General features: G+C 48.4%; 2 protein-coding genes across 4 annotated transcripts in view; one reads left to right on the forward strand and one right to left on the reverse strand.

Annotated features, from left to right (window-relative positions):
• The window catches only part of trappc12 (trafficking protein particle complex subunit 12), a 30025-nt gene extending 14490 nt beyond the window's left edge, over positions 1 to 15535 (reverse strand). Inside the window, exons 1-3 of one of the 2 annotated variants that reach the window (XM_085390604.1) lie at positions 15410 to 15535; positions 12722 to 13987; positions 12488 to 12604 (exon numbers count right to left, since the gene is read on the reverse strand). In XM_085390604.1, coding sequence (XP_085246730.1) covers positions 12488 to 12604; positions 12722 to 13978 — 1374 coding nt within the window. In that variant the 5' untranslated portion in view covers positions 13979 to 13987; positions 15410 to 15535. Of the gene's footprint in view, positions 1 to 12487; positions 12605 to 12721; positions 13988 to 15032; positions 15380 to 15409 lie in introns of those variants that run through there. The other variant, XM_085390605.1, reaches the window with a different exon arrangement.
• A 31-nt stretch (positions 15536 to 15566) lies between these two features.
• The window catches only part of eipr1 (EARP complex and GARP complex interacting protein 1), a 52341-nt gene continuing 45406 nt past the window's right edge, over positions 15567 to 22501 (forward strand). For both annotated transcript variants that reach the window (XM_085390606.1, XM_085390607.1), the window contains exons 1-3: positions 15567 to 15747; positions 15857 to 15940; positions 20593 to 20725. In XM_085390606.1, coding sequence (XP_085246732.1) covers positions 15706 to 15747; positions 15857 to 15940; positions 20593 to 20725 — 259 coding nt within the window. In that variant the 5' untranslated portion in view covers positions 15567 to 15705. The remainder of the gene's footprint in view (positions 15748 to 15856; positions 15941 to 20592; positions 20726 to 22501) is intronic.

Consider the following 22501-nt stretch of genomic DNA (forward strand, 5'->3'; position numbering starts at 1 on the left):
CCATTTTGTCTCTTCACAGAGACGCGGCGGGATGCAGCCCGACACTCCCGGAGACGCTCCTGTGGGTCAAATCAGCCACTGATGGACAAACGCGCTGCCGGACGGCGTTTGAAGGTTTAGTTGTTACCCCGGCGATGCTGCAGGAGCATCAGAGAGCTCTGCATCAGGTCTGAGGCACAAGCAGCGACGGACAGCACACGGCCACCCCAGAGCGCCGCTGACGACCTGACAGGCCTCATGGCTGGCAAAGCATCATTAATCTTCCACACACAGTCTTCATAGATGAAAATCAACCTGAATACTGGAAACACTGATGTCTTTCTGTAGCTCGCAGCGACGTGCATGCCAGCAGTGCAGGTGTAAGCTGTGAGCACGTCACACTTTAGCAAAGCTGCTCATGGACTGAGTCTCACAGCCGGGCACAGAAAACTAAACAACACACAGACCCGACTTTAAACGTAAGGTTACATTAATACAGAAATGCCAACAATCAAACGAGCCCCTCTGAACAAGCACTTTGGGGACAGTGGGAAGGAAAAACTCCCTTTTAACAGGAAGAAACCTCCGGCTTCTCTTTACTGACTGCACAGCGCCATCACAGTCCTCCCTACGGTGGCCCTGTAGTGCCAATCCCAAATCATTGATGGAGGTGGCAGAGGAAGTCGGAGCAAAGCTTTAAACACAGCGAGCAGCAGATATTGAAACTCTCAGACACGCGATGTAACGGGCCAGTCATGTTTAAATCCCTCCCACCGCCCTGCCATGCTGAACGTCACTGCTTTACTACATTTATAAAACATTTCTATTCTGTGTATTTTGCATTATCGAGCTTAATGATCTATTTCACCTCACAGGGTGAGACATACCTGTGTTGGAACATCCTGAGGCGTGACAGAGAGAAGAACAGGAGGAAAACACCTGAACTGGGATTTCAGACATTATGGGATGGAGTCACCGACCCGTCTCCTGCTGTTCTGACACACTGGAGGAGAACCAGCAAAGGGAGACGAGAGGACTTCTACTAAAGCTAAGGGAGGTACTGACATCGTTTTTGCTTCCAGGAGCTGCACTGACTGAGCAGGAAAGACTCCCAGCATCGTTAAACCTCTGCCGTGTTGATGTGGTCAGTGCAGTAGCAGAGGGGGGCTTTGGTGTTAATGACATGAACCACAGGCGGACACAGTGAGACGACCACAAAACAGAAATGTTTCACAGGTGAAGGACACTGGAAACTTTCCCTCCTCATCTTTTCTGTTTTTCACTAGTTTTGCACTTGGCCTGGCTCAGCGTCGCTGCAGGGAGCATGAGGACACCTGAGAGGCTGCACAGACCGACAGTAGCGCCGCCACAAACGATTATTTTGATAGTCGACTAATCAAATCATCATCCATTGGACATAAAACGTACAGCTTATTGCACCAGCAGCATCTGCTCTTATATAACCATCATTAGCTTACAGCTTTAAGTGTTTAAGGTCTGTGCTAACTAAAAATAAAGACAAGATGATAGTTTATTAAATTTTAATGAAATTTGCAGATTGTTTCGGTGAAGTTTAATAAACTCCTTGCTATCTAAAATATAACGGGACACCGGAGTAAATTCTCGAGCATCTCACACTTCTGATAATCAGTTGTCTGCTTGACGTTTATTCAGCTGTGTAAAAACTATAACTTTAATCTCAGCCAAACCGATTTACTCAGGAACAAATAAAATACTAAAAAAGCCAAACAATAACATTTTTAAGTTATCTAAGTGACCAGTGTTGGGTAAGTTACTTTAAATTAGTAACTTAGTTACATTACTAGTTACTTCCACCAAAAGTAACTCAGTTACTTCAAGTTACTCGTTACTTTCAAAGTAACTAGTTACTAGGGAAAGTAACTTTGGTTTTACTCAGACTTCTCTTGTTAATGTGTTGCTAACTGGATACCCAGCCAGATTGCCAGTCTTCTAGCTTGCTTATTTGCCACAAGTGCACTGTGCCACCTACCAAAGGAAAAGATAATGTGCATATTTTCCACGAGAGAAATCCCACGCCTGGACCGTCGTTGATGTGTCATGTTCGCTTTTTACATCCAACACAAAAACTGCAGTCGTGGTGCTTTGATTGTACTCAGAACTCGGAAATTCTGCCTTCTGAATAGGAAGATGTAGGTAACACCAGACTGCAGATGAGCTGCATACAGGGCTGGACTGGGACAAAAAAAATCGTCCCGGGCATTTTGACTAGAGACCGGCCCACCATTATAGGAAAAAATCATAAAGCCTTTGAATGAACATAAACACTGTTGTGACAGTGATGTACACTGTTCTGATGGTATATATGCATCAATCTATCAATCGTTTGTTGTAAGACTCAGATAATTATTTATTAAAAGCGAGACATTTTAAATGAGAATAAGAAAGTATTTCCTTGTGCCCCCCTTTCCCTGTTAATGCCCTACATGGACCCCTGGCAACACTTTGCTAGACCCGCCCCTGCACAGTTACCAGCTGTCAGCTACTTAGAAAAGGATCCTGGTGTTATTTGTCTCTCAGAAACAGTTCATAACTTCAACTCATTCATGTCACCTAAAAGGTAAACCTGTTTCTCCATCACCTGTTCAGCTCTGATGATTCAGTAAGGACATCTCCTGGTTTCATCTTCATGTTTCCCTCTCACCACATATCCAAACCGACATCATGACCAGCAGGTTTACAGCTGTGGCTCCAGCAAACATCAGCTGATACTAGAAATTAATATTAAATAAATTCTAACAACAGCTGATCAAACGTGCTGCTGTTGTTTACCGCGACATCCGCTGGTTTCCTCTTTCTGGCGCAAAGTGATAAACAAACAAGAGAGAAAAGCCGATCAGCTGATCATTGATCAGTTTCATGATTGAAGTAGCAACAGGAGAGGGAGGGTGAGAGGATGAGAGGAGAAGAGGCAGCTGTGCAGCGTAAAGACAGAATAACTCCAGCTTTGTGTCTTTTTCATTGTAGCTGAAGTCCGGGACAAACTGTTCCTTTTCACCTCAACACGAAACGCGTAATATTTTCTCTGAATACCAGACGATTCTGTTTTTTAGGGAACGGTTGGCAACTCTAATAATTAACCGTATGAACAAAATAAAGTTCAACATCATTAACATCACAGCACCCACCCAGCTGTATAGAAACCCCGTCATGCTAGCTAGCACGCAGTACAAAAAAGTCAGCACAACGAAAATAAACTCCACCTAAACTTGGTTCATATCTGACCCAGAGAGACTGCAGGTTATAACTTCTTACCTGAAGTTCAGTTCACACTTGGACCGGCGGCCGCCTCGGGTCTCTCCTCCTCCTGCGTCCCCTTTCTCTCATCCACCTGCTGGCCTCCACCACTTGCTAATGTTATTGAATCTGTGGAAGCTCCGCGATAGCCAACACACGAACTAACGAATAACGAGCCTAAATCCCAGTAACGAGTAACGCGTTCCTGATTTTGGCATAATAACTAGTTACCGTGCTCGTTACCACAATAATAACGTAGTTACTGTAACGCGTTACTTAATAACGCGTTAGTCCCAACACTGTAAGTGACTCATATATGTTTAACCTGAGTAGTGAAAGACGGCGGTGGGTTTGAAGCCGGGAGTCCGCTGCTCTCGCCGGCTCTAGTGAGCCTTTCCCCCGGCTAGCTATCAAGCTAGTGGGTAACAGACGTCTCCGAAAAGCGCTTTTGAAAATATGTGGTGTCTTGATAAACTGAGCAGATATTTGAGGTTTACACAGCTACATTCTCGCCTGAAAATATGTTAAACGTTTATTTTGTGACCCAGAAAGAATAATAAGAGTAATATTAAAACTGCTGCCATTGTTGGAAACTGGAATTGGCTGAGCCGTGCTAAATCTGGGGAAAGTAGGATGCATTTGTCGGCTGCATTTAGAGAAGTCTTCGAATTTGGACAGCCTTCCTCACGTCCCTGTAACGTAATCGGCCTTCAAATGCGGCCTCCGAAGGATGCGGCCTGAATTTGGACACAGCAATGATACCGGATACAGCTTCTTCTTCTTTGGGGTTTAACGGCAGCTGGCATCCTTGTACATGCAGTGCTGCCACCTTCTGTTGCAGTCCGTTATTACACTCTTAAATCCTACTACTTATTCCTGCGTCTTTCAGGATCTTACAAAGCTTCAAATGACGCGTCGACTATTAAATTTGTCGTCGACAATTTTGATAGTCGACGTAATCGTGACAGCCCTACCCGACAGACGGACGTACACCCACCAGTAGTGTTAGTAAAATACTGTATTAGTGTTTAAACACAAAGATGGATGCTGAGTATCTGAAGCAGCTGAATCTCTAAATCAAAGACCTAAAAAGAAGAGTTGCTCTGAAAACAGCACGAGAACACGACCCTGAACAGGTGACCGGCCAAATTTCGATGCTTCTGATTGACTGCAAACCTGGCTGCACTTTGATGTAACTTTGGCAACACGTTACCGACTAAGCTGAGCAAACAGTGCGGTTTACAGGTGAGAGTCGGCCTAGCGCACGGCTCTGTCTCCTCTGCAGAGGTGATGAAGGGCTGAGGCTGGATAATCTATGAGCTCAGCTCGGCTGGCTCTCCTCTTCTTCACGGTGACCTCCGTCTCCTCTCTCGTCCCCGCTGTGGTCAGCAGAGAGTTAGACTCCAGCTCAGCACCACCCCGGGCTGCTCCTCATCCGTCTCCCTCATTAGCATCGCCGCCCCCGCCCCTCCCCCATCTCCTTCATCTCTGTCTCCTACTTCCTTCCCTCCGTGCTTCCCACCGGAGACTCTAACCTCGCTCCCCTCCCTCACTGTGCAGCTGCCTGGGCCCACGGCCAGCGTGCGTGTGCCCGTGTGTGTCTGTGTGTGTGTGTTAAACCTACCTTGGCGGGTCAGACAGACACACCCCTATAATCACTGCAGCGACCCGGCAGCTGCAGCCGGCTTTGATATCATTGCTCTAACCTTTACTTGTCATTATCGTAACCTTTCTACGTAGCTGTCATTTCCTCCGTCATTACACCTCCGCGCCGCCGAGCTCGCAGTAATGCACCGTCAGCTTCTGCGGTGCTGAAGGGCACGTTTAAGCCTTCCTGCCAGTTGTTTTCACCTTGCTGTGTTTATGTAGCTGCAGCCGTACGCTCACACCTGTTGTGAAAGTGCAGCCTAGCTCACAGGGCTGCCAACATGGAGGACGACACCAGGTTATTACAACCGCCGCTGATCGGACGCAACATGAAAAGCACTCGTGTGACGTTGTCTAGGTCAGCCTGGACGTCACCTGGCGTTGGTCACGGGGAGGGTGCTGCACCGAACCCTCAGCCATGGTAAACCTCAGATTGCCATGGTAACCTGTAGTCTGCATGGAAGACGCAAACCTGTCTGAAAAACTCGCCAATTACTCACAGAACAGTCGTCCACTCTGTCCCAGCTTCCTTGCCTCACCCCCAACCAATCAGATAGCCGATTCTGCCAGCGGCGTCTTCCTGTTAAAGGGAGTTTTTTCTTCTCACTGTCGCCAAGTTCAGGGGTCATGTGATGGTTGGGGTGTCTCCGTATTACTGTAGGGCCTTTATGTTAGAAGAACTGTTACTGTTGTAACAGTAACAGTTCTTGTAACAGTTGTTACAGTTGTGCTGCTGTATAAATATAAATGCAAACTGGAAACAAAGAACGTTCAGCTTCAAAGTAAAAGCTGCGTCTTTATAAAGTTTGTTAAGAATACAGACTTTGTAATGTGTCACGTGAAGATTCATCAACCAGATTAAGTGTTTACTGACAATTGACAGTGATAGTGGACATCATCATCACTATTCCAACAATCCTCTCCTCACAGACAAGCATAAACACACTCGATTATCACTAAATCAAATTTAACACACGTTTGTAATGACGCTAATTCAGTTTACAATAGGGTTCATTCGCTCAGTCAGCAGGTGGCGGTATTCTCGTACACTGGGGAGTAAACTGCCATTAAACGAACAGAAGAAGAAGAAAACCCCTGCACATGCGCGGTACGGATCGGGTAGGCCCGATGGCTGTATCCCAATTCGGGGTCTGCAGCCTTAAAGAGGTGGCTGTGGCTCAGGTGGTAGAGCAGATCAGCTACTGATCGGAAGGTCGGTGGTTCGATCCTTGGCTTCCCCAGTCTGCATGTCAAGTATCCTTGGGCAAGATACTAACCCCAAATTGCCCTCTGTTCATCGGAGTGTGAATGCGTGTGAATGCAGGTTAGTTTGCACTTGTGTATAGAAGTGCTTGTACGAGTGGGTGTGAATGGGTGAATGAGGCATGTTATATAGAGCGCTTTGAGTACTCCGGGAGAGTAGAAAAGCGCTATATAAGAATCAGTCCATTTACCATTTTAAGGCCGATTACGTCACAGCGACGCGACGAAGGCTGTCCCAATTCAAAGGCTGCTCGAAATGCGGCCCTTGTCACTACCCGATCCGTACCGGAAACCCGATCGGTACCCCGCATGCGCGAAAGGTGTCTACTTCCGGTCGAAGCGTTTTACGATAGTTACAGGTCAGAGTATCTGTTAAGATGTTAAGAATAATAAGTATCTCTTAAAATGTTTCCAATAATGAAGTATTTCAATATAATGTAGACAAAAACAAAAAAATAAAAAGATAGTGACAGATCGGGACTCCCGATCCTTACTGCGCATGTGCAAAGTCGGACCGTACAAATCGGGTCTACCCGATCCGTACCGCGCATGTGCAGGGGTTTTCTTCTTCTTCTGTTCGTTTAATGGCAGTTTACTCCCCAGTGTACGAGGATACCGCCACCTGCTGACTGAGCGAATGAACCCTATTGTAAACTGAATTAGCGTCATTACAAACGTGTGTTAAATTTGATTTAGTGATAGTCGAGTGTGTTTATGCTTGTCTGTGTGGAGAGGATTGTTGGAATAGTGATGATAATGTCCGCTGTCACTGTCAATTGTCAGTAAACACTTAATCTGGCTGATGAATCTTCACGTGACACATTGCTAAGTCAATATTAATAAGTCTGTAATTTGGCGCCATTCTTCTTATTTTACGGCGCTGTTGTTCAATCGGGGGACGCTCTCTGTTGAGGAGAAAAGCATGAATTTCTTTGTATACGGATTATCCATTGTTTAAATGTCCCGGGCAGTCGAAAAGGAGGCAGAGCTGCTGAGAAATGCTAGGAGCTAACTGGGCGCTAACCGTATCATTCAAATATATTGAATGTCGCAATGTTGGCAAAGAGAGGAAGTGACGTAAGATTTGCGCATGCGGGGTACGGATCGGGTTTCCGGTACGGATCGGGTAGTGACAGCCCTGAAATGCGTCCTTCATTTCCCTGAATTTTAACGACGTGGCGGTGTAGACTTCGTGGCCCAACATATCCCAGAATGCATAGCGCGGCGGTGGGTGTGGATAATTTTGCCGAAAAAAAACGGCGGATGAGGGGCGCCCGAAGAGTAAACTTTAAGTACTGAATATTATGTCACTTATTTATGTGCAAATGTTTAATAACGAAGAACATTAAAACATTACGGTTGGCTACATGTCGGCAAAGTTATGTGACATTAGTGACGTTTGTACGAACATGGTTTTAAAGCCTTTACTTTAAAATATACGCCGTTCAATAGCTGAGCTGAATCTTACAGAGAATGATCAAAGATCATGTAGAAACAAACAAATGAACAAAAGATTTTCTCCTTCATTTCTGTCAAACAAAGCTGAAAAGTTTCCAGCTGTTAGTATCATGGTTGCTAGGCAACCTGGGCAGCGCAACGGAGGCTAGACCGTCCCATTTCACAAGCCTCGCACTTCCGGCCTTAGCGGTCTTTGAGTACGCGGCCCTTGAGGACCGTTGAGGCTGCGTACTTTAAGGCTGCAGACCCTGAATTGGGATACAGCCGATATGTACGGTCCGACTTTGCACATGCGCAGTAAGGATCGGGGAGTCCTGATCCGTAAAGATCTTTTTTTTTCGTTTTTGTCTACATTATATTGAAATGTTTCATTATTGGAAACATTTTAGGAGATACTTATTATTCTTAACATCTTAACAGATACTCTGACCCGTAAGTATCGTAAAACGCTTCGACCGGAAGTAGACACCTTTCACGCATGCGGGGTACCGATCGGGTTTCCAGTACAGATCGGGTAGCGACAGTCTCCTTTCCATGTGGAGGAGCAGCGGATCTTCCCTGGCCGCCTCCATAACTTAACTCCTCGCCGTATCGCACGGCAGAGCTCGTCCACCTCATTTCCGCTGCTCTCGCGTATCTGCGATCTGATTGTAATAATGTTCCCAAACACATGAAGCGCCGTCGCAACGACGCTGCTCCATCTGGTGGCAGGAGGCTGCGTAACACTTCACCGTCGTTGGTCATCCATTAAAATTTTAAGATTTTAAGATAAGATTAAATGACTCCTTATTCTGGTACCGACGAGCGACAACAGCGACGATTAGTCAGCTAGTGGTGCACATCCTGAATTTTTTTCCCCTCGCACCAGAAGCTGAAGTATTTTTGCGTGATCTTTACTGCGATGCTCTTTTTATGTTTTATAAAAATTTAAATAAAGTCTCCTCTCCAAAGCGACCTGCTGTCGTTTCTCCTCCACACGAACAGAAATCAGATGTGTTCAGGGAAAAAAGAATGTCTAATTATTTTTACTTTTCGATTCCCCGCTGTGCAGCTAACTGAAGAGTAGTAACTGTAATCAGACTACTGAATAACAGCACAGTGGTGTGTGACAGCAGCTCCGATGTCCTCATTCATCAGCTGAGGGCAGAGAGGCCGACGCCAAGAGTCAGAGAGAGAGGAAGTGCAGACTCTCGGCCCTCCGGTGAGTGTGTTCAGTGTGTGTTTGTGTCCTCGCTGCACATGTGTGTGTGTGCATGAACAGTGGCAGTGGGTGAAGTCACACTCTGGATCTGCAGCATGACTCATTCTGCCAGCTCATAGCGGCCTCTGCATCACACAGGACGCCGCACGACAGGATAAAGCTCAGCGACTGATCAGCTGTCTTTAAAGGCATCACTCTTCAGCAGGCTGCACTTTTAATGGCCTAAAGCTTTCTGACATTTGCACTTCCCTAACTGTGCGTGTGTGTGCGCGTGTGCGCCTGCGTGCGTTCACATCCTCTCGTTTTCTGAATCTTAACCTCCCCTCCCAGCTCAGCGAGCTACATCGCCTACAACAGCTTTGATCTACGAGTTTGTTTGATCTTGGAAGTTTGAAAATTTCATAATTTATTGGTAAGTAAATCATCTGAATGCGAGTAGATGGTCGTAGATGGAGGAGGCAGATGGTGTCGGATCCATTCATCAGCCGGAGTGACTCAGTGCTCCATTATTATGTCAGCAACGCCACACAAGCTCCTTATTAAGCAGGATGCAGCGAGCAGAGATGTCGTCCTTCAGCCGGAGGCCGCGGGTTCAAGTCTGTGTTGGAAATCATCTGCCTCACAGAACAAAAGCAAGACGCCGAATCTGAGGCGGCAGCAGAAGGAAAGAAAGCCGCCTTGTAGCTCGCACTGACCTTTGAACTCCGAGAAAAAAAGAGGCGCTCAAGTATCACGTTATGTGGGATTTCCAGGTCTGTGGCACCGAGACGTGCTGATGTGGAGGAGAAGGATATAAGAGTGAGACGTGTCACAGCATCTGCACATTCAGCAAAGAGAAGATCTGAAGCTCTTCTGTGTCACGCAGCTCCACTGAGGACACCACTGCATGACTTCTGACACATCCAGTGTTGCTCAAGCTCTTCTGAGAACAACAAAACTTCACCGGCATCTCCTGCAAAAACACAGAGATCTCTGCAGCCATGCACAGGACACACCTCCTCAGACTCGGTCAACTCGGAGCTCAGACATCGTTCAGCTCATTTCTGCTGCGTCTATCCTGGAGCTTGTTTTTTGGTCTCTGCCCACGGCTTGTGGTCACGGATCGACCAGCAGCTTTGCCTTCTGCACAACAGAGCAGTACAGCGTCCGCATCACTGTCGAGCAGCCCGGGTCAGACTGGGCGCTCTGCCCTCTTTCAGCTCTGAGCTTCCAGGTGCCGACTGAACTGCGAACCGCCCCAATGAAAGGTGGAGGTTGTCGCTCTAAAGGCCTTTACTCCAAGCAAACGGCACGAAACCACACATTAACAGGTCATACAGAAATACTGTTGCTGTATATTCAATAACGGTGCACGCTGAGCTACACTTATTTCCAAATGCAGTAGTCTTAGATGGAAACTTGTTTCATGAAGCTCTCTGCGCACTGTTCTTGAGCTCATCTGAAGGTCACATGAGCTTTGAGGTCTGCAGCGATTGACTCTCCAGAAAGTCGGTGACCTCTGAGCACAGGTGACATCCTATTACGATACCACGCTGGAATTCACTGAGCAAGCCATTCTTTCACCAACGTTTCTAGTCTTATGTAGACGGTAAATGGACTGCTTCATATACAAGCTTTGTACAGCTTGCCTCATCCACACTTTTAGGCTCTTTCTGTGGATTATATACGTTATTTACATGTGTGTGAAAACCTCGTATGAGGATGACAACTTCCAACCCAGAACAGGGACCGCAGGGCCCCGACCTGGACCCAGGTCTGGTGAGCTCCAGGTCTCAGCCAATGGGGTCCGATCAGAACAGCCAGGAGGAGGAGTCACAGGGATCCCAGAGCGCTCCACGTGCAGGAGCAGCTTTGGACCTTTCAGTCTTTCACATAATGATATAACTGTTCAATAAACAAGGTTGTTGTTTTACAGACATTGTTATCAGCTCGCCTCCAATAATCTAACGTCCAAACACAGCAGGAGGTGAGCGCGAGCAGCAACCTCCAGGAAAACGAAGGCCACCTGTGACATCAGGGCGGCTGCATCCATCTTTAATGGGCTCTGTGGGTAAAAGTTGTGAGTCCAGGCGAAGCCTGCTTTGATGCTCGCTCTCTCTGCTCGTCATTCATCGGCGAGCCCGCGTCACCTTCCTGCCTCGCCATCTCTCCTGCTCCGGGGAGCCACCCACACCAATCAGCAGACGGCGTATGATCCTCACACACTCACCTACGCCATATAGTGCAGCTGACTGCAGGCTGAAAGCACCATATTGAGTGTGTGTGTGTGTGTGTGTGTGTGTGTGTGTGTGTGTACACCAAGTCCAGAAGGCCCTTGAAATATGCACAGCAGTCCTATGCATAATACATGGGCACAGCAGGAAGAGAGAACTTGTGAGCAGAGTGGATCTCCACCTCTCCATCTCTCCACTCCACCTCTCTCCATCACTGCTGCTGCTGTGCATATGTTTTAAATAACAAGCGTCTCTCAGGGTCGTTTGTGGGTCAGAAATGATGATGGAGGGAATGCACGAGGGCTGCAGAGGTAGACGAGAGATGGATGGCAGCAGCGGAGGGAATGAGGTGAGACTGCGTGGTCACAAAGACACACACACGCATTTTTATGCTTGGCAGGAGAAGAAACAGGATATGAAGAGAAAGGAGGCGAATGATTCACTGTTTTCAGTCAGCTGAGACCGAAAGCAGCCAGCGGCTTCAGCAGAAACACCGACTGTCAGGAGGTCAGACAGGCTGCAGCCGCCGCGGGACGCCGAGCGCCGCTTTACTCGTTTACCTCCAGAAAGCTCCTGCAGGACAGCACGAGCTCTCAGAGCCTTCCAGCTGCCGCCGAGGAGCCTGGTGCAAGAATTACAAATGCAGAGTGACCTGTTTCTAGACCATCTGCAAAAGCTGCCTGAGCTCTTCTGGTTACAATCAGAGCTGCAGATACGCTTTCAAACAACTCCATGAATTTAACTTAAAACACTGTTCAAATTATGCACAACAACAAAAGTAAAACCATCTCCAGCTCCTCAAATCATCCTCTCCAGTGTCACCTGACCCAGGAGACGTCACCTTCCTGCTCTCTGAGATTTCTATGATGTGCCTCTGCGCTGTGCGGTGTTCATGGACCCGTGTGTGCAGATACACACATGTGATCAGGCAGGTAAACACGAGTGGCCCACCTGAGTCTGTGATCACCGTGTGGGTGACTCTCTTTGGGTGGAGCCAAAGTGTAAAACTCTTCATGGACACGAGTAATCACTTAGCACGTCACCGTGGAAACCAAGACAACAAAGACTTCATCAGGATCTTTTCCTAAACTCAGCCGCACTCCTTGGTTTTAGTTAATAACGTGTTTAAAAAATGCTAAAAATAAAAACGTGAAAGTCTGCCACGTGTATGACTTCAAGCAAAATGATTTGCTGCTCCACCCACTCCTCCAACCTGATGGTGCCGACCTTTTTCACCGTTTCAAACAGGAAACTATTAACTTTGTGTACAATGAAAAGAATCAGCACAAATCAGAGCAACGAAATCAGCAGATTAACTGTGACAATTTCTCAGGTTAGTGCAGAGTTGAAGACGACACCGCGCAGGTGGAGGAGAACGTCAGCTCCACCCACACGTAAACGTCCCGTTTCACGCCGAGCGATGCTCCGCTCACAAACTAAAAGGACTCACAATCAGCTGTTTGAGGCCGTTGAAGGACTGATCCACGAAGTTGGCTGTGAGGACCTGACGCTTCGCGGCCGCCGCCTCTCCCAGAAAACGAAGCATTAGGTCCTTGACGGCGTCGCCCTGTTTTTAAAAACACAGAAATTCAACATCATCCAAAAGCAACAGGACAGAAACGTCCTCGCAGTCACCTGAACACGAGCATGGGCGGGTTTACTGCTGAGGGATCAGAGTTCCTACCTGCAGGTTGTCAAACTTGAGTCCTGGCATGGTCAGTCTGCTGCTCTCCAAGTAGGCGGGGCCGTACTGCTGCGTTGCTACGGAGATTAGCACCTTCCTGGTCTCCTCGCACGGCAGCCAGGCATCGTGGCGCCTGTCTGCCTCGTTCAGGCTCAGCGCCGTCGCAAACGCGTCGTCGCTGCCTGAAAACAGCTGGTTGAAGGGCTGTGGTGGGACAGCTGGAGCTGAGGTGGGGGCGGAGCCTGGAGCCGAGGCTGTTTGAGGTGTGGGTGGCTGGAGCTTGGGGGATGGTTCAGCAGGGGCGAACGCTGAGCTCGGTGTGGGAGCGCCAGAGTCCAGGATCCCTCCGGGGGTAGAGATAGAGGAGGAGGTGGATGAGAGCTTGTGCTCGGGTGCTTCGGCGGAGCCTGGAGGGATCTCAGCATTGGGGTTGGACACGGAGATGAAGGAGGAGGGGGCGGTAAAGGAGTCGAAGAAGTCGGACGCCGGGTTGGTCTGTCCGTTATCTGTGAAGAACTTGCTGAGGCTCGGGCTGGGCTGGCACACAAGCGCCCCCGCCATCTTACTGGGCGTCACGGTGTCTTCGCCGCCGCCCATGCTGAAGCTGGGCGACTTGATGAGGGTGGGCTGGAAGCCGTTGGGCACTAAAGACTTGGGCTGGGTGCCCTGGCTGAATATGGTGCACACGGGGACAGGCTCGTCCTTTGGTTTGGTCGCTCTGGTGATCTCCGGCGCCGCTTCCTCGCTGCGACTGTCAGACAGACTCTTCACGTCACCCGGGGAAACGGCGCTGGTCGCCACTTCCTCTGGTTTTTCCTGCGAGCCTCCGTCCTCCTGCTCCTCCACCGAAACTTTAATCTCAGTCGTATTCTGTCTGATCTCGCTCTGCTCCTCTTGGTTTCCCTCCACCGCGTTCTCCTCCTCCTCCTCCTCGCCTCCATCCAGGAGGGAATCGATAGGCACCACGTCATCCTCCTCGCTGTTATTGGGCGAATCAGAAATCATGACGCTCTCCATCATCTGGTCGTTGAGCTTGTCCATGAGGCTCTCTGAGGGCGTGGCGCTGCTGTCCTCCTGTGGTGTGGCAAAGTCCCGACCTAGATCGATGCTGTCCTCCTGGGGCAGACCACCGTCTGTGGGCGGAGTCTGACCTGTGGTCGCCTCAGGAGGGGCCGGAGCCGAGACTTCCTGATTTACATCCTCTACGGCGATGTCCAAGGAGACCGGCCGCTGGGCGTGAGCTTCCCCGCTGTCCATCTCACTGCTCTGCACACAGAAACACACAAACACATGAACCAACAATTCCTCTCATTGTTGTGTGGCGTTCCTGTGAAGCAGGAACACTCATTTCCTGTCATTCTTTATTGTTTTCAAATTTTATTACAGGTCTCTGCGTCACGGGACAGAAACATCAGGTGAAAGAGGACAAAAATGTCCAGTTATGATGTGTAATTTATGCCTGTAGAGGAAAACTACAAGCTGGAAACAAGTAGAAAGATGTTTTTAGGGTTGGTGACATCGTCTCACTGTTGGTGTAACGTGAACTGTAAAACTAAACTTTCAGAAAGTTTGACTGTCAAAACGGTGTAAAAGACAACAAAAGAGATTCAGTCATTAAGACTCCAAATTTTTGGGACAACTTTAAACTTTCAAAGATGTTTAAAGAATAAAGTGAGAGCTGGGACTACAAAGCAGGCGTGCCAACGGCGGGAAAAAAATTCCACCCTCACCGCTTCCACAGGAATTAGGAGGATGAGACGCAGGGAAACATTGCTAATCAAATGCATTTATTAACTGATCATCATCAGGGTGAGCACCTCTGTGAAACGAGAAGTTTGGAGGTCTGGAGCACTAAGATGCGTTCACGCAATGACACAATCGTCTCAGGAGTGGACGGCCCAGCAAATTCACCCCGAGGTCAGACCCTGCGATGCTCAGGGAACCAGAAAAAGCTGCATCTGAACAAAACACAAGACCTCTGGAACAAACGAGACCAAAGTGCTGCTCAAAGAGCTGTGCATGAACGAATGCTGCAAACCTCAACGACTGAAAGAAGAGCGGGCCAAAGCTCGCCCACAGTGATGACACAGACCGATCACCGCAGGTGTTTATTTAAAAGTAGTTACTGCGTCCTGATATTTTGACTGTAGGATCTGTAACCTCTGAGGGTGTTTGAGGCTACCTCGATTAAACCGTGGTTAAACGTGTGGTTGCAGTGACCTCTGGGCCAGCACAGCTTGGTTTCTGCCCGTCAGCTCTTTAAACAGCCTCCAGGAAGCCTCTGGTGTGGTTTATTTTGAATGTCAGATACCTTAAATCAGCATGAATCCCACTTCCTGTAGTCTCGTCGCTTCCTGTAACTGTAAACACAGTATGGTATCTCCGTCTCTGTCAGCACTGAGCTGCAGCACCAGAGCTGCTCGGCCTTTTATTCACGATTACACAGGAGCCGGTACTCGGATTACCAAGTCGGTAAAACCGGTTATTGGGTCTGTCTGTCATGCTAGTGCTACTTTAGCCAACTAGCTCAGGTTAGCCAGCCGAGCCGCTAACCGTCAAATGCCGCTAACAGTGTTTTAAAACAGCGCAGAGCGTCTTCAGCTGCTCCGCTGCCGCTAACATCACCGCACAAACAGCCGCAAACGCATAAAAGACCAGGAAGAGAAGCAGGACGGACTGTTTACTTACCGTACTGCAACCTGACAGACGCGCCTGTAACACGCATGCGTCACACAGTACAGCTACTAGTACGGTGCGTCAGAGAGGACACGTTTCATGGTTGCTATTCCGGATCTTCTTCTACGTTGTTTTTAAAGCGTAAGTGTCGTCACACGGCCGTCGCTGCGCATGCTATCCGTACGTTTCAGTTTTAAATCGCGGAAGTGAGGCGCTGTGTTGTGTTTGGAGCAGAAAGGAGCGCAGAGGCGCTTTCTGAGCGAAGCCTTTCATTAAAAGAATCAAACCGCGCAGAGGACGCAGCGCAAATGGAGGACGACGCTCCCGTCATTTACGGGCTCGAGTTTCAGGTGCTGCTGCTTCACTGCGGCTCCATTCATTCCCGTCGAGCTGTCTGTCAGCTGCCTCTGCGCTGGAATCTTGTATGTAATCCTTACTCTGTACTTCGTTACTCCGCAGGCTCGAGCTCTGACGGCGCAGACAGCTGAGACCGACGCTGTTCGCTTCCTCGTGGGCACGCAGTCACTCAAGTTTGACAACCAGGTGAGAAGCACCTGTCCACAGGTGACGGGGAGCTCGGGATTAGGCGAAATCATGTAAATACTAAAAAACAGGGACCCGGGGGAGGCGTGGAAACATCACAACAAAAACACTCCAGTAATTTTTAATATTCGTACAGTCCCCAAATATATGGTAGCGGTGTGCTGCCTCCGAGCCACAGAGCCTCCATCATCATAGTGCGCCTTTGGAGCTGGGGTAATAAAACACGGCAGGAATTTTCCAGCACACCTTTCCTTCCACACCTGTGATTCCTGGTTTTCCAATGAAATAAACAAATGTGTTGCCATTCTTCCTCTGTGGTCACTGCACCCCTCTTTCCCCCCATCTTTTTTCCTTTATGGACTTCATTGAACGCTTGTTGAAGTAATGAAGACTTTTGGATACTTGTGAGATTACACCTTTTTGGTTTCTGACTTATAAGCATTTATAAAGATAAACGGCCTCGCTGTAGTGGTTCTTTGAGTTTTAATGTTTTGAGTATAGAAGTTTCTTAACTGAGCAGCAGCCAGACTCCTACCAGACAAAGACACAAACTGATGGAAAAAGAAACTTGGAGAAATTAATTTTATTCATCACTAAATCACAGCTAAGATTTAAATTTCCTCCCACTTTGCGACTTTAACGGGTTTCCTGCTTACAATGGGCCTTTAAAGCTGATTACACACATAACCATGTAAATAAGGAGTGTGTTTATTTTAGTAAAAACAAAGAAATACACCTTTTAGACCCTGAGTCATCTCAAGTCCAGACCCCAGCCACCTCCTCCCACTCATCTGGGGGAGCACCGAGGTGTCTGGGTCCGCCTCAGGGCTCCTCACAGTAGGACGTTTATGAAACGGCCCGCCCAGGAGACGTCCTGGTCTCAGTGTGGAGGAGCAGCGGCTCTGCTCTGAGCTCCGGAACTCCTCACCTGATCTCTAAGGGAGAGGCAGCCGCCCTTCAGAGGAAGCTCCTTTTGCCTGCTTGTGTTCACAGTCTTGTTCCTTTGGTTCCTGCTCGGCTTCTTTCTCCTCCGTGAAGCCCCACCTTACCGTGCAGAGGGGTGTGTGTGTCCCAGTGTTGTCAGGGTGCCTTTGTCCTCTGTTAGGGTCTCACAGGACACCTGGAAACAATGCTTCTGAACTGTGCCTGTACATACATATGAGAATTTAAACATTCATTCAAATGAAGTTTAATGAGGTTTAATGCAGGGGTGTCCAACTCCAGTCCTCAAGAGCTGCTGTCCTGCCATCAAGGATGCATCTGAAAGCTGCAGGACTGGAGGTGGATCCCTGGTTTGATGTGTTTGAAAGCACTCAGCAGGTTCAAAGGAAAGGACGCAGGAAATCAAAGTTCAGTGTCTCTACAGACCTCCAAACCAGGGGTCAGAGGCCAGATATGTAAAGTAATCAGGACTTTCTGTGTTAGCATCCTCAGAGACGCTGTGTTACAGGCAGCTGAAGGCTTTTATTCACATGGTTTATGAGTTTGTAACCATGTTATAGACTCTATATTCAGCTTTAAAGATATTGATGATTAATTATGTGTTCAATGGTTATATTTAGAATTAATATCAGCTCCTCTCCACATGGACGTCTGAACTGTTTGTGTGTTTTCTCTGTGAAAACGTGTGTGTGTGTGTGGTGCGTGTGTGGTGCAGGAAGAATGAGAGCATGCATGCACATCTTGCAGAGGTCATTACGGAGACAGATGACAGAAACAGTTGGCTCTAAACGGGGGAGAAATAATTAGCTGTGTGAAAGCGAGGGAGAGATTTGTGCCTTGAATAAGCGAGCCTGTTTCCTGGCAGACGTCAGTGTGAAAACAGTCTGGCACCGAGCGCAGACGCGCTGCAGTCCAAGTCTTGTTTAGCGAGGCTAACGCGCAGCTCGTCGGGAACGGTGACAACGCGTCCCGGTCGATCTGCGGGATTTCTTATTGCATGCCCGAGCGCCGTCCTCCTAAACCTGCTGCAGATTTCAGTCGTGCCGCTCGTTTGTTCAGCGGGCTGTTTGCTTTAAAGGCCGACGGTGAGACGTGTCAGTCCCGATGACATCACAGGACGGTCAGCTGATGCCAGCTTTACCTCCATACCGTGAACATGTTCCAGGACCTCCGGCTACACACACTGGGGGGGGGGGGGGGGGGGGGGGATCATAACTTCACACATGCAGCAGATCTCCGCGTGACATGAAACAAAACTGCGACCAGATCAGTTTTCACAGTCAGACTAAATCATCACTAAAATCTTGCATGGCTTCATGAATGATCAGCTGATTCTGGTGGAAAGACTGACTGGTGTAACCTTGAGTCGGTGATGGCTGCAGTTTGTGATCCTGCTGGTTTTACTGGTGTGTCGCGCTGCAGGGCTGCGGGCCTTGTTCTAAAGTCTTTGTTTCCTGGGTTTCGGGGGGACCATTGAATCAGGAGCGCGGTGGTCGTCAGCACCGGTTCGCTCGGTTTGCTTTGAACTCCCATGAAAACCATTTTTCCGATTGCCATTTCAGCCCCGACAGCTCGTGCTACACCCGTAAGCCCGCTGCCCTCTCCACCTCCCATTAAGCGTAATGCGGAGTGGAAGTATCTCCACACGCCGAGCCCCTCTCAGATCCCTCAGAGACCAGTCGCTGCGGTGACAGATCGTGGCATTTAAGGCCGCTAACGAGATAAAGCGCCCGAGCTTGGCACCTCTCGCCCGATCGCTGCTCCTCCTGCTTACTGTCATCAGTGCGGCTAAAGAGCTTTGCTGCAGGAGCCCGTGACGCGGGGTCCACGAGCCAGGCTCGTGCATCCCTCACCCCCCTGTATTTTACCAGCTCCTCCTCCTCTTCCATTGGCACATAATTAAAAGCGCTGGGCCGGCTGCCCGAGCGGCTGAAGGCTGTGAGTCACTCTCCAGGCTAGGAAGAACGGGGGATAAATCACCTGGGGGAGGAGGGCCGGGACTTCTGTCTCCTCTCTCACCTAGGTTCATTAGGGGGGGGGGGGGTAGACCCTATTATCGGGCCCTCCAATTACCCTGTCCCGCCGGCCTGAATTTATTTGTACTGCTCCCCCACCGCCATAAAATTATAACTTTGCCTAATAATTTTTTGCTCGTCGCAGTCCAACTCAAGGTTAATAGCCGCCGAGCTGACTTTGAGGAGGCTGAAGGATGCTGCCACTCCTCCTCCACCTCCTCACACCTCCTGCTTTCATCCTCTTGTTCAGCCTGTAAAAGTAGTGCAGGCGAGGGGAGTGGAAGTGCCGGGAAGGAGTTATTGTCCAGCGCAACCCCATTAACGATCCCCCGAGGTGCCGTAAGTGTCTTTCTTATGGGAGAAACCTCCATTAATTGTCTGATCAAACCTTGAGACCCTCGCTTTTTTACTGCGGCGCGGGCCCTGAACCGCATTCAATCGAGGACCCTCTCAGAATAGATTTCCATCTAATGAAAGGAGCGCAGCGAGGAGTTGTTTCCATTAACTTCTCCTGGATAAAACTTTGGCTTGTTTGTTGAACTCGTGCGCTGTAAAACACTCAGCGGTGTTTTCAAGTGCGCTCCACGATTACTCCAGCTCACAGCGAAGGCACTGCGACTCGTGCCGGAGAGCCTCGCTGGGACGCCGAGCCGGCTGCACGCTGGCACAAAAGCTGGTGAAAGGAGGCGGACATTTGAAGGACGTTAAACGCAAGAATTCACTTCTCATTTCACGGTGAAAAGTGCAGGGTCAGCAGCACGTTACCCCCAGAATCAGCTGGTTTCATAGTAACTTTAGCCGCGGCACATTTTACCTTCAAACTATCAGTTGTTACAGAATTACACACGTGGGTCCAAATTTGGTGCTTTTTGATAGTTTTTCCAGCATTTTTGGTCCATTGTAGCTCCATAACAGGAGACGTCCACGTTACGCCTTCGCGGCTGGAAACATAAAGTCTGTTAAAGTTGGAGCCAAATCAGTTTAACATCCACCCTCAGAGATAAAAATCTGCTGTCGCTGATTCGCTCTGGGTCAGAATCATTTTCCTTAAATTCTTTCTGCTGATAAATGGAAAATGAAACAATATTTTCTTATTTGTTAAGACGATTTTAAAGTCTTCATTTCATGTCTGATAAAGTTCGCTCGCCGCCTGTTTAAGTAAAGAGAGTCTGTGAGATGAAGCTTTTGTAAGCAGAGCTCGGAGAAACTTTGTGAAGTTTCCTGAGGAAGATGGGAGAGTTTACAGTTCAGGTGCTGAAGATGGCGTCACAGGCCTCCTGAAACGTCCACAGTGTCCACGGAGAAGGATGAGAGGGATGACACGTGTCATCTCATGTAGCGCTGTGTAAAGAGAGCCAACGCCGCTGAGCCCTCATCGGTTGGCTTTCCTTCCCCGACGTCTCCAGCGTGAATCCAACAGCTCCTCTCACAGTGTCTTAATCGCTGCTTTGAAGGCCAAATCGAGATGAAGATCTTCAGCCGTGTGAAGTTTACGGGGTAAAAAAAGAAAAAACTGAACCAAAGCGACGTCTGCCTTGAAATTACTTTTACTGTCACATTAAAATAAAAGAGGAACTTTCTTCTTCTTCATTCGGAGGAATCAGAGGCGCTTTGAACTGCAGTCGGTGTGAGTGGAGGGAGTTGCACCGGGTGTTTTTCAGCCTCATCCTCAGCACATCTCTGCTTTTCTTTCAGATCCACATCATTGACTTTGATGATGAGAATAACATCATTAATAAGAACGTCCTTCTGCACCAAGCTGGGGAGATATGGCACATCGGCGCCAGTCCTGCAGATAAGGCTGTGCTTACCACCTGCTATAACAAAAGTGAGTCCCACTGTTTCCTTCTGTCTGTGGCTCCATTCGCTGCCTCTTTATGTTCCTCTTTTTTTTCTGTGTGCATATATTACATCCTCCTCTTTTTATTTCCACTTCTTATGTCTAATGACCCTGTGCAGCCGCGCTGTCCTCACAGGCCTAACGTCAGCAGCTGCGTTATATATCAGACTCTGATAGAATCGATACTAATCTGTGAACACGAGGAGCCACGTGAGTCTCGCTGTGGCAGGATGAAGGTCACACAAACGTTTTGTTGATCTTTATTTACAGAGAGTCTGCTCGCACGGGCCCGCCGGTAACCGGTAAAATGAAAGGAGCCGAGCGGGCCTCGGCTCTCGTGACAGGAAATGCTGTTTTATTTAAATGAGTGCAAGTTTCCACTATGACGCACATCTGTAGGAGTCTGGGAGACCGACTGCTGCAGATTCCCGTTTCTCGAAGTAGCAGCTGCTCAGCAGGTCGCAGTTTGTTCGCATTCTCCAGGAACGGCGACGCAGAAACCCCAGATCACCCAATCACAATCTGTCACCACAGGACGCACCATCTAATCTTCATCAATAATCAATAATAAAGATGAATAATGTTTGAGTATTTTATCCATCAACTATATACTGAATGACTCGTTCACTTGCATTTAGTAGAAGCTTATATGAGGAAAACAGCTGATAAACGAAGCATCTTTGGCGTGAATCAGAAAAATCTGTGCTCAGAAAGACAAAAACCTGAAGTAGAAGATGAAGACCGATGTCTCCACAAACCCGACAACAAACAGAAGGAAAGATGTAGCAGACGCCTCAGGCAGCACGACACAGCGGGTAAAACCCACGGACCCAGCTTTAAACTGAAAACTGGAAGGACCAAGATCCCCTTCAATAAAAGGTTGCACGGGCGTTTCCCACCAGCGAACCGTCCCAGTGAGCTGCCGTCGCTCTAAAAGGCTTTTTTACACAGTGAGCGAAAAAACTACACGAAATTCAGAATTTTTCAGATTCAAATTCGTCGTGAGGTGTACGCACACCGAAAGCGAGAATGCGCCGTGAATAAACCGGAGTGGACGAGAATCAGTGACGAGCTGATCCTGATGTTCCTGAATGACAAAAAAGAAGAAATGCAGATTCTGGTTCGTCTTCTCAGGACCGGGCACAGCAGGGAGGAGTCGCTGGTTCAATCCCAGAGTCGTGCATGCTTCAGGATGTCCGCGGGGCAGTCGGGAATCCCTCCAGAGAGCCGACTGACCCGTAGCCATGTGTCTGAGGTCAAACAGGTTGCATGTTTCAGTCCCAGTGAGCGTTTTTGAGCTGTGAGCGCACTTGTTGCCAAATGCAGTGCTCTAATTGGTCAGATTTGAGACACCACATCATCGCTGTGAGTATCAAAAACATTTTTAACACACGAGTTGTGAGCTTTATATTAAGCACTATAATAAATATCACGTGACCCACAGCTAAGAGTGCATGAATCCAGCAGATGTTTTTGTAACACAGCCGTCGCCCCCTGGTGGCCGTTAACTTCCGGACACTACGTCGATCTTTTAGGGTGTAGTGATGGGATTTCCGGCTCTTTTTAGAGATCCGGCTCTTTCGGTTCGGCTCACTAAAAAGAGCCGGCTCTTTCGGCTCCGAACCGGCTCTTCAGGTTGTTTTGTTGCTTTAATTAATTTATTATTAACAATAATATAAAATTATGCACAAAAGGAATTACTAACATAAAAACAAGTCGTTTTATTTATATATGTTTATATATAAATATATGCGGTGGCCCCTA

Source organism: Rhamphochromis longiceps, linkage group LG19 (assembly GCF_057381845.1).
Source record: "Rhamphochromis longiceps isolate RC_006_pf linkage group LG19, R_longiceps_female_GT1.1, whole genome shotgun sequence".
Taxonomy (NCBI): Eukaryota; Metazoa; Chordata; class Actinopteri; order Cichliformes; family Cichlidae; genus Rhamphochromis; species Rhamphochromis longiceps.